The 17,209-nt window shown below is 34.1% G+C and overlaps 1 protein-coding gene and 1 long non-coding RNA gene across 4 annotated transcripts; one reads left to right on the plus strand and one right to left on the minus strand.

Annotated features, from left to right (window-relative positions):
• Window positions 1-4,830: 4,830 nt before the first annotated feature.
• LOC113285408 (protein ECERIFERUM 1-like) lies at window positions 4,831-7,719 on the minus strand. Its single transcript, XM_026534299.1, has 8 exons — window positions 7,594-7,719; window positions 6,966-7,476; window positions 6,644-6,866; window positions 6,154-6,535; window positions 5,959-6,066; window positions 5,500-5,850; window positions 5,229-5,417; window positions 4,831-5,150 (listed from the first exon to the last, which is right to left on the minus strand). Exons 1-8 carry the CDS (start codon window positions 7,654-7,656, stop codon window positions 4,974-4,976), a joined length of 2,004 nt encoding a protein of 667 aa, XP_026390084.1. The 5' UTR covers window positions 7,657-7,719; the 3' UTR covers window positions 4,831-4,973.
• A 5,976-nt stretch (window positions 7,720-13,695) lies between these two features.
• Window positions 13,696-16,202, plus strand: LOC113285409. 3 transcript variants are annotated; one of them, XR_003328642.1, is made up of 4 exons: window positions 13,696-13,828; window positions 13,936-14,050; window positions 14,135-14,920; window positions 15,844-16,202. It is a non-coding gene; the product is annotated as an uncharacterized LOC113285409 (long non-coding RNA). The 3 variants fall into 3 exon arrangements; XR_003328641.1 differs by lacking the exon at window positions 15,844-16,202 and having other exon boundaries at window positions 14,135-15,712; XR_003328643.1 differs by lacking the exon at window positions 15,844-16,202 and having other exon boundaries at window positions 13,936-14,033; window positions 14,135-15,712.
• Window positions 16,203-17,209: the final 1,007 nt, after the last annotated feature.

A 17,209-nucleotide genomic window follows, 5' to 3' on the forward strand; every position in this document is an offset into this window, starting at 1 on the left:
ATCCGTATCTTCATCAAAGAACATGAGAGTGTCATCTGCAAATTACAGATGACTAATAACCGTGTCCTCATTATGCACCGGGAAACCAGAGATATAAGCCGCTGCATTTGTGCTTGTTTAAACATGTAAGTAAGAGCCTCGTCTACCAGAAGGAACAAGAAAGGTGAGATTGGATTACCTTGCCTTATTCCTTTTCCACCTGTAAAAAATCCATAAGCACTCCCATCTATAAGAACAGAAAACTTAACATATTCGACAAAGCATTTGAACCAACTTCTCTCCCTGCCACCAAACCCCATTAGATGAAGGAAAAAATTCCAATTCACATGATCGATAACCTTCTCATAAACCACATGCACTAACGACCCACTTCTAAATCTTGAGTCTATGAGTTCATTTGCAATTAGAAAGCCATCAAACATTTGTCTATTTTTAATAAAAGCATTTTGATATTGATAAATCACAGAAAGCATAATAACCTTGAATCTTCCCACCATCATCCTAAAAATAATTTTATAAGCCACATGAATAAGGATAATATGTCAGAGGTCTTTTATTTTCTCAATAATATCTTCTTCTTCTTTTTTTAGAAGTAAAATTGTTGTTCGTCCTCCAATTTAAAAAACTCCTATGTCGAATCCTTTATTAGCACCTTAAGAAAGTCAGCTTTAAGAACATCGAACATATTACATAGTGTTGAGATTATTAGTCCCACATTGTCTGACAAATCCAAGATCCTGCAGTTTATAAACCTTAGGCCACTCCACTCATTTCCAATTGGTTTTGAGTTGGATGCCCACATGTTAACATGGTATCAGAGTAGTCTATTTGCGACGAGTCATTTGACCGTGCCTGAACTCCGCGTCATCCCATTTAATTGTTCCACGTGTTAGACCCAATGAGGCTACACGTGAGGAGGCGTGTTGACATTATTAGTCCCACATTGTCTGGGCAATATAAGATCCTTTTGATTATAATCCTTAGGGCCACTCTACTTATTTCCAATTGGTTTTGAGTCGGATTCCCACATTCTAACAAATATTCATATAGCATGGTTCCTAGATAGCAACAACCCTTTCAGTCTATTGATCTCCACTTCTCGGCGCTAACCACTGTTAACCTGCAATACTTGTAGCTAGAAGCAACCCTTCCAGTCTACTGATCATCAGATAAGCTGTTATTTAAATTTACTTCGAAAATCAAGATTGTTGAAGATCTCATCCGATTCCTCTAACTTTGTCAAGTTCCCCATATTATTCTTTGCTCCCCTCTTTCAATAACTGGCTTTTTACAGAAAATATTGTCCATATTACCGGCAACAGAAAAAGACACCCACTACTATATTATTAATGAAACAAATTCCAATAATAAAACCAAAAATACTCACAGCAAAATGGAAATGGAACACGTTTTATTCCTTCGCAAATTAGGGCAATCACGCTATTATCAAAGATAAGGTGAGTAAGTGCATGTTGAACCACGTTTGGAAATTCAATTTCCCAAGGAACAGAAATGGACAATCTGTCAATACACATTTTGACACTCTGAATATGGTTACCGGTATAAGTGTAAGTGGAACGAATCAAAGGAAGATCAATAATATGATATCTTGAAATGAATTTATTAAATTTTCTAATGCCAATTATTGATATCCCCTTAAGATCTCTCATGAGTATACCTAATCTCGTTGAAATCACCTCCAGTTACCCAAGGGTACTGCCAGAAGCTCCTTACTTCTTCTATTTTCCTCAAAAACAATCTCACTTCATCAGTATTAGAACAACATGGTGCATAAACACCTATAAACGTTCAAATGCAGGAACTTGAAATATTTTTACATAAAATGGTAATAGCACATGGACCCATTAGATATTCTTGTTCTTCAACTTTTGAAAAATCTAAAAAGCCCAAAATGCCACTAGAGCTTAGTTGTCAAAAAAATTCTTAGTATCCTAAGACAAGCAATAAGATCTGAACATTGTTGGATTTAGTTTTATAAAGAAGTAAAATCGTAGGTTCCCATTAACACATGTAATACACATTAGATATACTTCGTCGAATGGAATATAGATAATGTTTTGTTATTTCCTAACACCGAAGCCTTTACAACATATGATTGTCTCCAAAGTTGGCAAAAATCTCTGAAGTTGACAAAAACTTCCCGGAAAGCAGCTATAGGATCACTATACAGGTGTCTGTTAAAAACCTTACGTTGTCGAATCACCGTCATAGCTAAGTGGGAATAATATCCGTATAGGGTACGCTCATTACGAATGAAAAATATAATTTTATACTTCTATTTGTTGCGGAATGATCCTGCTCCACTTTTCCCGGGAAGTTATTGGTTGACGCCCCTTCTTCATGGCGAAAAAGGAACCCCATAATTGCCAAATAATCTCTCATTTGAAAGATTTTGGTTGTAGTATGGACCATTGTTCCACTAATAAAAAAAATGAATACAAATTAGAGTGGCACAGATAAAGCGTGATGGGCCCGTAACCCACGGGTCTCAGGATCGAAACATGGATCTGATACCAATTTTATTGACCCGATCCTCCACCGTGGATGTTCCCATTTATCCACTACGGCCATCTAGAAGTATGGGTTTTCAACTGTTCTCATCCAGCAGCACCTACACGGAGGTCATTCATCCATGGATTAGTCCTTTCTCAACACGCTTAACTGCATAGTTTACTCCTAACTCTTGAGTCAATTATGTTGAAACGTCCTCAGTGCTATAAAAGGACAAACTAATACCTATATTCCATTAGGCAAACCCTACCTGCTGAATCGAGTATTACAATATAATAACCTTAAATTGGAGTTTTTCTCGACCCCGAAATTTATATACAAGCCCACATCTCCGGCATTTCCTGCCATTCATGAGACCAGTACCTAAACCAACCCGTCAAACGTACTTTCTTATCCCTGACAGGTGACCCATAGGCGTTACTATACCCTTTGTAGTGATTCTCCCCTCCGCCAATTTTTTGCCCCACTTAGCCACTACCGTGACTAGAGATTGTCGTCGTCCTTTAAGAACTCATGAACCGAAAACAATTAAGGTGAACCAACACCTTTAATTGGAGCCAACATGGAGCTGACATTTGGGCATGAAGAAATGAGACGTGTTTTACGTCCTAAATCGAGTTTTCGTTTTTATGTCCTAAAATCTAATCTGAAATCTTGTATGTTGCTTATGGACAATTGATATTATGCTCTTATATATATATATTGGAATTAGATCTTATTTGAAAAAGAGTTTGAATCTTTAACTGTTTAATTTTTCTCCAGATTGTTCGAGAAAAGTATCATGTCAGACGATTTTATATGGAACCTCTCAATTTCTCTAGGCAGTTTATCTGCTATATAGCTCGTACGGCAATAATAAAAATCCCTTATGTGAAGGTAAATACAAATAAAGAACAAATCTTGTTGGGAGAGTTTGTGAGCATTGGTGTAGTACTTCTGTCTTGTAGCATGTTTTGATCAGAATGGAGCCATAGTGGGCGACTTAGGAATTTTTTTTTGAATAAAGCACGTAGATTTATTCTTTTCAAGATTTGTGCTACGCGTTTACCAATTTACTACTTATCTTTATTTCATCTTCGCCGAGTGTGAAAAACGGACTGATGAGATTATGCAAAAGATTCTGTGGAGTGAACTGGAAACTTGGAGAAAACTAGTTTGGGTAGGTTGGACTAAAATCCGCATGTTTAAGGAAAATGGAGGTTTAGAAGTGAAAAACTTGAGAACAACTAATCAATTATCGTTAATAAAGTGGATTGGAGATTCTCAAAAAAACAAAAATAGTCTGGGAATAATGAATCGGGAGTTCAAGAGGAACAAGGAGTTGTTAATGTCTGATGTTGATAACAACCCCAGTGTAGGAGTCTGTGAAAGAACGTCGTGAATATGATTCTACAATCTTTTATTCGAAAGGTTTCTCTTAAATGTAGCTCATGCTTTTATCAACCATAACCCACATAAAATAAGTCATTAATCTAACCAAACAGATGTTTATGATTATTAAGATAACCCATATCATACACAATTTTTATATATATACCCAAAATAAATTATCAAATCCCTAAATCAAAAATATAAAATAAAAGTTAATCATATAATTTTTGTAATACAATTTACATTAGATCTATGACAGAATTGATGATTTTTAAGGTTACTTAGTTGAATGTAATCAATAATCATGATTAAGAAAAAAAATCATCTTAGAGTTTTTATAGAATAATAACGCTTATGAACTTTTAAAAAATTGATTTTAGGAAAAGAATCAAAACCTTAGTTGATATGATTTCGATTTTTGACTGATATTATTGTGGAGATTTCTTAAGGGAACAATTAGAATATATAACCTTGATCAAAATGCCGATATTACTTTAATCATGATTTAGGAAAAATAATCCCAATTTAGGAAAAATGAGAAAAATTGGGTTTAGTTTGTTTTAAGGGAAAAATATAAATTAAAACTTACAATTGGGAAATCTGTAAGAATAATAAGATTAATCGATATTAAATTGAAGACTAATTTAGTTTGGATCTACAAAGAAAAAGTTAGGGCTTATACTTTGATTTTAGGGAAGAAACAGGATTATTAGTTAAAAAAATTAAGACTTGTTTGGAAATTTTGGCTTTTTGTTTTAACTTAAGTTTTTTGGGCTATATTTAATAAAAGCATGGGTTATATTTAAGAGAAGCCATTCAAAATTTGTAACCCATAGTCTCATTTTGAGCAATTGGGGAACACTCTATGCTCAATTCTCTGTAAAAGCTTTTTCTCTTAATATAACCTTCTATTCAAAAATAAATAAATAGTACGCTTTTACCGAAAGCAAAGTGATACGTTGTGCACGGAGCCTTCACATAATTCAAAATAGTGGCAGCAATATCCCAAAGTGATACTTTGGTACTAATATGGAAAACATAGATAAATATGTAACTCTAATCTCGATCGATCAAACAGGGGCAATAGAAGGACGGAATCCATGTCGCAAACTTGCAACCCATACTTTCTCAACGTCCTCCAGTGTTAACAACGAGTCACTATCACATTCATGCGAGTCCCAGTTTTCCATTGCGTGAATTATTCCACATATTCGCGATGCACTCATAACTCTTCTTGGCAACCAGTCCTGTAACATATAATTTTCCATATTATTATTAAGAAGCTGACATCAAAATTAGGTAGAGGTAACTACAAATTTCAGTACCTCGCAAGAATGAATGTTTTTGATTGTGGACGGAACTGTCATTGCCGGCGTGTTAAAGTAGACGCAGTCTTTTCGCATATTTTTTAAGTTCCCAATCCATGGAGGAATTTGCGAAAATGGGACAAAGAATGTCCCTGCTGGAGCATTCGTCTGATCCTCGTCGCTAAATCCATCACCCACTAACCACACCTGTTGTAAACGTATATTATTTAGTTATTGATCGATTATATCAGTTTTTGATAGACCAAATTAACCAATATATTTTTCTTACCTGACTATGAGCGTGATTCGAAGTTGTTGGGAGGATTAGATTACTACTAATATCCAAAGTTAATGACGTTGCTTCCATCATCATGGCCTTCAACTTCAAATTGAGCTTTTCAAATTCATCCATATTTGTGACAACTACTTGAGAACCTTTTTGGCATAAAATCAACGCAACTGTGTACGCCACTTTTGTGAATTTTCCTCTCATTATTACTTGGTTGGTACCGTGAGGAATGATTTTGATGATGTGGTTAACCACTAGAGCAACAGTTAAACTACTGCCGTCGACAATCCTTATCTTCAAAGTTGAATGTTTTTCTAAGTATACCTTCCCATTATTGTTAAGTTCTTCATCCTGAATGCAGCATTAACGAACAAACAATAAATAGTTGAAACTTGTGAAAGATTTGATATCATACTTTATAAGCGCCATACATAAATAAAATTTTAGGGAGTTACTTGCCTGATTCAAGAGACCTAAGCTGATGACCTTAACACCAGCCTTTTCAGCTTCTAGTATGGCATTCTCAATCAAGACATTGATTTTCTCTCTTTGCGAGGTTAACTTGTACTGCAAAAATAACCACCAAATGATTCTTAGCATTAATTGATGCATCAGCCCAGATTACCATAATCAAATTCAGATTTCGTAACTTACTTGGTAAGCATATTTTGGTACAACCCAAGTCTGAATGTTTAGTCTTCCATTGAAAGTGTTCCTCTCACCTACAAAGGAATTAGTGTAACCAAACAAGACTTTCCACATATAAGTTAACGGCCATGCAAACATCAAATACCATTTGGTACTAGGATTATAGGGCCTTGATGCCAAGGACGCCACTCCTAGTCTTAAGTGGTAGACTGAATCGAGTGTTGTTGCATGCGAAAGATGAACAACTTCTGGTTGTTCATCCCTCCTCCTCAGCGAGGTATCGTACAATTCATCACTAGACGTGTCCATGGTTCCGTATATGAGATCATAGATTGGCATGAATAGTGAGTAATTTGTTCGGAACTGGGTGTGATGAAGGGAATGAAACCTGCATGTTAGGCAAACAATGAGAAAATATCCTTGATCAAAAAAAAAAAAGAACTCAGTCCCGGTGCAATGACCATCTGCGGAGGAATTACTACAAAAGGACACTTACGATGGCGTGTAGAAGATGTATTTGAGGAAGGGAAAGATGTTGAAGACATATGATATAGTGACCAATTCGAAGTTGCAGTGACCCAAGTAGTTCATGAAATCAATATAAATGATGTAACCACCAACAGCTACTACCGATGCGGTCCCGGTGAAAATCACTGTTAAAATCGGTATTGCAAAGAGTAGGAAATAAATGATATGCTCCCCAAATGGATGTATAACAGCTGCATCACATGTTAAAAACATCACAATCATCAATAAGAACATAAACTTCGTAATGAACTTAAAATCATATTTCTTAATGGAGGGTTTGATGAACATACATGTGACTGGTTCAGTGACAATGGAAGAGTGATGGTGAGAATGGTAGCGAGAGTAAAGAAAATGGTGATGTAAAGCTCTGTGAAACCAATAGTAGAGAAATTCAACTGGACCCATGTGAAGTAGAATTGTCATAACTACACCATCTGTTCTCCAAAATGGAATTGGTGAATTCAACTTAGCTGCAGTTAGTACCCATTTATAACTCGAGTAGAATATAACTCCCATGAATATGATATTGTCATCCCAATTACTTTCTCTGTCAACTTGTTCAAATTCTATGGGCTTGTCAATTATTCTGTTCTTGGCTTTGGCAGTTCTAAAACGAGAATAGCTTGTCCAAATCTGGGCATGTATTATCCTAGACCATAGAAATGGGAGGATGATCAGGTACATCCTCGTTTCGTCGTCCCAGCTGATGTCCCTGCTGTCGCTTTCTCTCAATGTTGATCTGATCATCATTTTCGAAGCAGTATACATGCTATCCACCACCCATGGTGCCAGAACTATGTACTTTCATCATCATCAAACAAGCAAAAAAATTAGGAACAAAAGAATTTTATTTCATAATGGTTGTGCAGTGATAGAAAATTGAGCTAGCTAATATAGAAAGGCATAGATGTAAAGTACCTTAAACCTACTTCCAAGATGTTTCCATGGCCAGTCGGTGACGATGCCTGGTTTACTAGCCATTTGCTGCTGCGAGTGTACTGCAAACTGGTTTCTTATGTCCAATGTAAGTGTCTTTGGCGTGATCCCCTCTTTAAATTAAGCTATCGATTTTGGTATTTTCACAGTTGAAATTGAGCCGTTGGATCTCTGATTTATTATGTTAAAAGAACAAGTAATGTATAGTTGTGTATTGCGTTGCTTGTCAGTCATTGTTGTTTCTTTACTATGAACTTATGAATTAAAGGATTTGAACACCTTCAAAGAAACATAATTAGTCTAGGGCTTTATGTACGGAAAATTGGTCATTTGTCCAAATATTTCTAAAACATGGTTCAAATGGACGAGTAAAAACTATTATGAGTGAAATGGACACCAAAAAAATAACAAGGATGAAACTGGATTCATCCTGACTTAAACTTAAAAAATAGCAAGGATGAAATTAGATGCATCCTGATGTAAATTAAAAATAAGAAAAAATATTTAAAAATGGGTATGATGAAACTGTTTACATCTTGGCTATTTTTACATTTTTGTCCATTTAAACAGTATCAAAATCTAAATGTCTTTTTCACCCAGGAATTATTGATTTTGGTTTTTTTAACCAATTTTCTGCTCTACATAGCCCCCTGTTCCTTCAAAAAAAATTTCTCAAAATATGCTTCATTTCTGGGGATAAAATGAATAATATTTGACAAACATAAATTTGAAGAAAAATAACAACATAAATATGATTGATTGTTGTGTATGTAATTCAAAAAGTTTTAAAAATTTATAAAATTTACAAAAATTCACGAAAGTCTGATGTATAGTTTTATGTCAAGTTCTGACATATTTATATTTCGTAAAAAAGTTGCATCTTTTTTTTATAACACCTCTGTTTTTTTAAAACAAATATTATCATTTTTTTATTTTAGGCTAAAAATAGGATAAATTGACTAAGAAATAGTACTTCGTTCAAATGAACCGGGGGAGTATACAAGATTTCTAAGGCATTCTTAATTTAAGTCCCTAATTAAAAGTTCGGCATTCTGAATGGTCTAATGGTTTGTTTACACCGTTGAATTGGGGGCCCTGGAAAATAATTAGGGGCCCCTGGCAAAATGACAAAAAAAGGTCATGAAATAGTAAATGGTGGTTATCCCTTATCCCATTTTTTTTTAAATGGCTAAACTATCCCAAATCATTAGTGGTAATTAAGTTAATTAGTTGTTAATTAGTTTAGTTAGATTAAAATCAGATGTAGGGTTAAAATTTTGATAAAAGAAAAATTGTATTTTTATGTTGTGGAGAAGAAGAAGGTGAGTTTTTGGGGGAAACCTTAGGGTTATTTGAAATGAGTGATTCTAGTGGAGGAAGTGATGTTGGTGAAGGTTTAAATAACACACATGATTGTGTTGATGGTAATGGATTGGATATATGATGAAGACATGTTAATAGAGGAAGCTTTCAATAATGGTGCAAATGAAGATCTTATTGCTCAAAATGAAGGAACCAATCCTCAAAATGAAGAACCCGAAGCTCAAAACAATCAGGTTAACTTCCTATACTCTTCAAATTGTATGAATGATGCTCCAAGTTGACGATTCATGTACACTATGCAACTATTCAGAGTGAGGGTCGTTAAGTCGAGAGGGTAATAAACGAACGACTTTAAGGAGTCGTCAATTACTTGACACAACCTTTGACGACTATAACCTGCAACTTTTGCAGGTTATGAAAAATCGTCAACCAAATGTGATATAATTGACGACTCTAGCTAGTTAGGTCACATAGAGTCGTTAAATTAATATGTTTAGAACCCAACGACTCAAAAAAATTTTACTCTCTGAAGATGTTACTCTTAGGGTCGTTAATTTGGCATTCCTATATGCTGACGACCCTAGCGAGCCATTTCATAGTATAGTCGTCATTTCATAGATCAAGGGTCGGAAGGCAAAATTTATAAAACCAAACGACCCTTCAACATCGTTAACGACTTCAAAAATTTGACATGACGACCCTTCAACATAGTTAACGATTACAACCATTTGAAATGACGACCCTTCCTATTTCTTGAACAGAGAACAAATTTTGTATCATATAGAGTCGTTAGTTTCATAAAGGGGTCGCACAGAGAATCGTTAACGCTTTAGAAATATATTGACGACCCTATCAGTATTTGGGACAGAGAGGTGGTTCTGCATAAGACAGAGTCGTTCATATTTAAAAAGGGTCGTCGAGAAGAATCGTTAACGATTTAGAAATTCCTGGACGACACTATACTAGGGATGAAAACCAGGTTTAAGGTCGTTATCTACTACACCCTAATGGTTAACGATTTTTCATCAAGTTAACATGCATATAAAAAATCGTTAAGAAATAAAAAAAACGTAGTTAACGACCCTGGAACTGTAACTGCAATTTTGCAGTTGAAAACCTAATTTTTCAATCAACAAATCAAATTAAATGCAAACCCAACTTAGATTAGGGGGTTTTAGTTCACTTATGACGATGAATCGGTGAGAATTTTTTTTCTCAGAAGTTGTTAATGGAATGGGAGACAAAGGAGGAAGGGAGCGGAGAAAAGGAAGAATGGGAGGAGAAAAAGTTTTGATTGAAATGAAGATTGGGGCCAAGATTAGTGGTTAATGATATTTTTAGGGTAATTATTAGAGAAGGCTAAATTGGTATTTTCACTAACATCTTGGAAGCCCTCTATCTTTTATGGGGTGGGTATAAATTGGGTGAGGCCCCTAATTATTTTCCATGACCCTCAATTAAGCTTTATTTATCTATCTCCGTCTGTTTATAGTCATCGTGGAAACATCAAAGTAACTAATAAAACTTTCGAGTGTATTGAATATCAATTTAGGATATGAGAAATACTAAGACCAAGTCTTATGGTGGAATCCATCCATCTTCCATCTTCCACGCCACCTCAGCACTTGGAACTGTGGATGGAAGCTCAAGTGTAATGGTGGAATAGTATAAACGCTATTCTTAATGGAGCTAAAAAAACACAATTAAGAATGAAGCTTTTCTTCAGCCGTTAGATTTCAACAACTCATTTTAAATCTACGGATAAAAAAAAACGCAATTCTTAATTGCGTTTTTTTAGCTCCGTTCTTAATTGCGTTTAACGCTATTCTTATTGGCGTTCATATGGATTCCACGAAACCGTGGAACCTTTCTTGGATTTTCTGTGGAAGACTCCCACTTGGAAGCCACTAGACTTGACATTCCATAGTTTTTCCACACTTGGAATAGTTTGGATTCCATCATAAGACTTGCTCTAACAAGTGACATGTAAAAAATCGTACACATGCACACTGTAATTTTAACTTCAGTCCCACTAGCAAATAACAATACTCGTGTGTACCTGCTCATATTTACAAGGGCGCGATAGACCGCTGCAATTTGTCCCGACAAAAATTTCGAGGGAGATCCAACGATGAGGAGGGCTATATGGTTTTGAATAGGTCCCACAATACATCTCCTCAAAATTCTCGGTCAACCTAGCTTTTCTGAATTTTATTGAGTAAATAGGAAAAAAGTTTACAAGAACCTAGCTTTTCTGTATTAGGATACTAGGGATTAATCCGTGCCGTAACGACACAGGCATAGTTTTTATTTGGTTATGCATTTTTTTACGCATGGATATTAAATATAATATTTATTAATTATCAAGTTTGCCCTTCTTATCATGATAAAGGTAAAGCAAAAACAGATAGATATTTCTGTTTTTCAGTCCGCAAACCTTTTCTTATATATGTACTCATATATGATTCATTTCTAACATTTTCCTCCTTGAAGTTCTCCCAAACCATGCCCTTCCTTTCCCTGGTTGTATCCTCAATCCATCCATAGAATTATATCGGTATTAATTTTCCATAATTTTCTCCCAAAAAAAAGAACCATTATTGATATGTTTTTTGGTTATTAAAATATATTATCAATCATTTGAAATGGTATTTCCATTTTGCATATCCCTTACTAAGATATGTAGGTTGTAACAAAATTACAACACCTGAACTCATATGTCTCGAGAATAATTATGCAGGTATTAACAGTATTCAGATCCTTGTTGATTTTGTCCCCATTAAGAACAGTCAGATTAGAGTAAAACTCAGAATTGACTCAACGATACATATCGTACTATATGTTCTTACTATTTCAAAAACATAAAGAAAAGCTAATGCATTCACTTTAGCTATTATATTTTAAAACAGTAAGCCATTTCTGATGGAAACCATTCTACTCATATATGATGTAGTTCTAGTTATTAAAAATACCTAGATAGTCTAAGTATATAATCCAATTCTGCGGGTATGGTTCACCGAACAAAATATAGGTAATGGTTTGTAATTTCCAAACATTGAGGCGTTTTCAACATAGTTGGATCCAGAGTTGGAAAAAATCTCTATATTTATGCATTCTAGAGAGGGAGTAATCCATGGATGGGTTACTCGCCTGGAAATTGTTGACGGATGACCGCATCAGTGTCACTTGAAAACCCCACATCGTCAGATAAACGCAGTGGCTAAGTGGGGACAGTATTGACGGAGGATCATGTCATTACAAATGGTACCAGAGCCGACTGTAGATTACCTGTCGAGGGTGAAAGAGTATGTTGGACGAGTATGTTGTGTCAGGAAGGGTCTCATGAGTGACAAAGAACGCCATAGTCTAGGATTGAACATATCCTGGAGCCGAGGACGGCTCCAATTAAAGTGGTGGTATTATAGTATTCCGACTCTGCATGTAGGATTCGTCGAATAAAATATAGGTAATGGTTTTTCTTTCCTAACACCGAGACCATTTCATCATAATTGGCTTCATAGTTGGCAAAAAGTTCTATAGTTAAGCATGCTCGGAAGAGAGTAATCCTGTGATTGGTGACCTCTTGGAAAGATGCCTCTGGATGACCGCATCGGCGACCATGGAGACCCTATGCTGTCAGATAACCACAATAGCCAAATGACAAAGGGTCAGACCATTGCATTCTACGATATTAAAATAATGAAACCATGATATTAGTTAGTAAGTCAAATAGTTAACTACTTCACCTAATAAAAATATATTCTAATAATAATAACCAATGTTATCCATAATCATTGAATAAAAATAACGTTAAATAATTCATTAAGAAATTCGTGAGACGATGCGAAATTACTCACTGGGCATTAATACCTGCCACCATCTCTATGATCCACTAATATAATTGTTAGCCAGTCTGACTGAGTTTGGTACTGCTTTTTTCTTTCAAGAAAAGTACTTTGAAAACATATTTATAGCAATGTTTTTTCATCCGAGTGTTTGGTAAAAATATTGTAAAGTGTTTTTTATGCAAAACAATTATAAACTCTATCAACTTTTAAAAGTTGGGCAGAAGGAGCTTGCAAAGGATATAGTCTATCCCTAATTTCAAATTTGTTTTTCTTTTCTATCCCATTTCTTTTTTTAACTGACAAAAATTATCCCTAAATCTATATATTCCCATTTTTATTCGTTATATTTTATTCTATAAAGATAATTATTTTTCATTTTTAAAACTTTTTTATTATTATTATTATTAATAGATTATATCATTTAGAATCTATCAACAACAAATATTAAATAACTATTGATTTTTAAAAAGTGGTTAAGAAAAATAATAGCTTCTGATAATAATACTAATTGGTAAATTTAATATTCTATATTATAAGAGACAACGGTGTTTTTCTATATCGATGGCCATCAATATTTTGGAGACATAAGAGATGGTCACGATTCGACCATCTAAAAATTTACACTTTGGGGACATAAAAGACGGTGAAAATTTTCCCAGGACAATAGTGTTTTTCTATTTGGACGGAAGTTTACATTTTTGGTGCATAAAAGATGGCCATAATTTGATCGTTCAGAGATTTACATTTTAGGGGTATAAAAGACGGTCCCTAAAATTAATGAAGTCAAGACTCGAGATTCATCCATTTTTTAGGTTTTCCACTCTCCCCTTCTCTTCGGACTCTCCACGTTTTTGCACACCCTAATATCATGCAGAGTTAATGTGAAAGTCGTTTCTCAACTGAGATTCATTCCATTTAAGAAAGAGAAAAACGCTTATCGGCAGCAGTTACAAAATAAAATAAAAAGACATAAAGCGAAAAATGAATCTGAATTATAAGATTTTAATTGATCAACCGATGATCTTAGTTTAAAACTTTTGCGCATGGTAATTATCTCTTCTTCTCTGCAGACTTCAATTCTCTTTTATATTGTTATATTTTGATTTCATACTTTGATGATGACATGAATTTCCTAACTTATTTTGCTGTCCAGATTGATTCTAAGTTAGGAAATGAATTTCGCTCATCAATGTTTTTAGGATTTTCTCTTTTCAACAAAATAAATCTCGCAAATTCGAGGTTGAAACTAAGGTAACTCATTATCTCAGGTATGACTCACTTTTCTTATTAGGATTGATTCTGATTGTTGTTCTTTGTTACACTAAATTTGATTGATGTTATTTTTTTTTCAGAAATTTCCAGTTTTGATTCATTGTTCGGCCTCGCTGGATTCATGGCGCATGTCACGCACATATTTCAGTCATTTGTGCAGGTTTATTTGTTTAAGATTTTCCCTTTCATACTCAATTTCGCTATCTAGGGTGTTTGTGTTGATGCTCTAATAGGTTATTAAGAACTTTATGTTTTTCAACTCTAATATGTTTTTTAAGTTGATTTTGAAGGTATTTTAGGGTTAAGAAAATTTCCCACTGTTTTGTGTTGATTCCGATTTTGATAAACTCAGGCTCTCATAACATACATTGAAACTCTCCAAATTTAAGGTAATACACAATCCCGTAATTACCACATATTTACTTTTCTTTATGTACTTATAATCTTAATTGTTATTATGAATGGAGATGTGATCTTCATAGACATGAGATTTGAAGGCTTCTTTATAATCAGTCGAATATGTCTAAAGAGGTTTTTGATTTCCATGTCTTCATATTTTGTTCCCAATAAAACCAATTCATTTTTTATTTCAATAATATATAAAGGGAATCTAGGTTAGTCGCATAGCTTTTTAACAATTATATTCTTTGTGTGTGAATAGACAATTTACATATCAGTATTGAAGAATCCATGGATAAAACATATAACTCCTATAGGACTACATAATCATGTACCAAAATAACTACATTTGAAGGTTAGCAAGTGGTGGTGCATGAACTTGGAGTATCGTCAATGGATGAATATTTTATTAAACTTTCGCTTAGAAGATTTGCGAACATCCATTAAAATCTACCAGGATTTCTAAGGTATTCGGCTTTTAACCGTTTGTTATGTCTTACTTTCAAACATCCCTATGGAAACAAACTTTTGTTGTGCAATTAATGTAATAGTTTGGTTCGAATTGTTTTGTTTGTGATACGTACTTCGGTTATTTTCAGAATTATTAATTTCATAAAGAACATCATAGCGGCGTTTAGTATATAACCTTTCATACTCTACCATAATTATAGCAAGAATGTTATTTAGCTACTTTCGCATTTGTAGCTTTTGGGTCTATTTTCATTCTTTGTTGTCAGTGATGCAGTAATTTCTAATGGCTTCTCAACTTCGAAGAATAAGGTCCCCAGTTGTTGGTGTGGGTAATTTGAATTTTGCATTTTTGTCTTTCTTTTTGTCCTAAGTGGTTTTGCATACTTATTTCAAGTGATGGCCTTTTGAGTTTCATTTTTGCGATGGATAAGATGACATTTGCGTTTGTTGATTTAAGTTTTTGTGAGGAACTTACTTTTTCCAGTGTTGTTCCGGATAACACGAGGGACTATCGATGTTAACATTCAATTATGTCCAACGTAGATGAGTGAATTTTCTTGGAAATCAATAGAAAATATAATTGCAGCCACCGGTTTGATTTCTGCTTCTTCACCATTTTCCCCCTACATATTTTCCACATGTCGTTTCTTTTCAAGTGGCCAAAAAGTCTAGAAAATCATAACCACTTCAAATAACACTTCCTAGCACACAAAGCAAAGTTTCCCTTGACATTTTGTGTTTTAAGAACAGTTACACCATCACCGAACTTAAAAGATAAATGGGATTCATTTTACAACATAATTTTCTGACTGAGTATAGTCTTTGCATGATTTTGTATTGCATGTATGTCTTCCCTTGCTGATTACCAAGATTCTTCTCACATGAATGCAAGATATTAACAAAACTATGTGCATGCCAGAACAATGTTGGCTTACGGTGGCTGGGAATGTCTGGCTTGCAACAGATGCAGTAGGAAATTTTTTGGTGATTAATATGACCACTGTATACAAAGTGTGAATCCAAAATTAAGTAACCAAAAGTCAGAGTTTGGAACTATTGACTGACAGTCGGTGGAATATTTTCCTACAGTTTTTTTAGTGTTCGTTCTCCAACCTGATCAGCTAAAAATATTCCATTAGTGTAAATTTTAGCAGTGGGCTTCATAATCTATGTTATTTCACTTTTTTGGCTAGCATATGGGCTTGGGTTCCATTTCATCGTTAGGTGAACTTGGAACATATATGTAACTAAAGAAATTCCATGTTTCACGATGTATGATCACAAGGCAGTCAAATAGTTAAACTATTGTGTGGAAGGAAAAAAAACACGACATTCACCAACCAAGAGAATCTAAGTAGAACTTCTAATGTAATGAAAACTTTTGGTTTCCTATGGACAGTCAAATAGTGGAAAGAAAACTTACAAAAAATCTTTCAAAAAATCCAATGAATACTGTATATCAGAGGAAATTCACTCAAACATCTTCGACACCCACCATAGCATTGAAAAAAACATATCAATCATCTATTCTACATGATTTTCACCCTTTTTCTTAATTTTATGCAAATTCACCGGCTCAAAAACCACTTTACATTTACCCACGATGAATTAAATTTTTTTCAGTGATGAATCGAAAGTGAACATTTATGCAAAATAAAAAAAATTCAGTGTTGAAATCCATAAGATGTATGCTCTTAAAAGAACTGAGGCATCGTATAAAAAGCATCAAATATAATAAGGTTGCATTTTTTATTAGAAAATTAATAAGTTTGCATTGAACAGTATAATAACAGCAACAACCATCCAAAGTTCGTGTGGTTACGGCGGGGTCATACCCTAGTTACATATATGTCTAATTGTAAAAAGTTTACTTATTTTTAAGCACGGTAAAATAGAATAAAATAATTTTCAAAGATATGTCTGTTTTTGTCATTTGCTACAATGATAGTTGAACCTGATATTTTCTCAAACACAATTTGATGGATTTTTAAATCAGTTTTAGCTTTAGTTTATGTTTTGCAATTGTTCAATTACTTTTTTACATAGCTCAGCACAGTAAAGCACATCGAAAAAGCACTTTCGTAAAACTCATTATAATACCAAACTGATCCTAACTATTAGTTAAGAGAAATATATTTATTACCATCATTAATAGAATATAATTTATTTATTATCATTTTTAATTTTACATTTATCATGACAAATTAATAAATATTTATTATGAAGAGTTAATGGAACATTAGTGACATGGTAAATTTTATCCATTAGATGCATTTCTAATTCTA

Source organism: Papaver somniferum, chromosome 6 (genome assembly GCF_003573695.1).
Source record: "Papaver somniferum cultivar HN1 chromosome 6, ASM357369v1, whole genome shotgun sequence".
Taxonomy (NCBI): domain Eukaryota; kingdom Viridiplantae; phylum Streptophyta; class Magnoliopsida; order Ranunculales; family Papaveraceae; genus Papaver; species Papaver somniferum.

Bases quoted from the DNA above. Each gene is read 5' to 3' on its own strand.
- LOC113285408 (XM_026534299.1), bottom strand. From the start codon at position 7,656: ATGGCTAGTAAACCAGGCATCGTCACCGACTGGCCATGGAAACATCTT. The intron at 5,418-5,499 runs GTAAGAAAAATA...CGTTTACAACAG, and splicing joins CGAATCACGCTCATAGTCAG to GTGTGGTTAGTGGGTGATGG. The intron at 5,151-5,228 runs GTACTGAAATTT...TATATGTTACAG, and splicing joins AAAACATTCATTCTTGCGAG to GACTGGTTGCCAAGAAGAGT.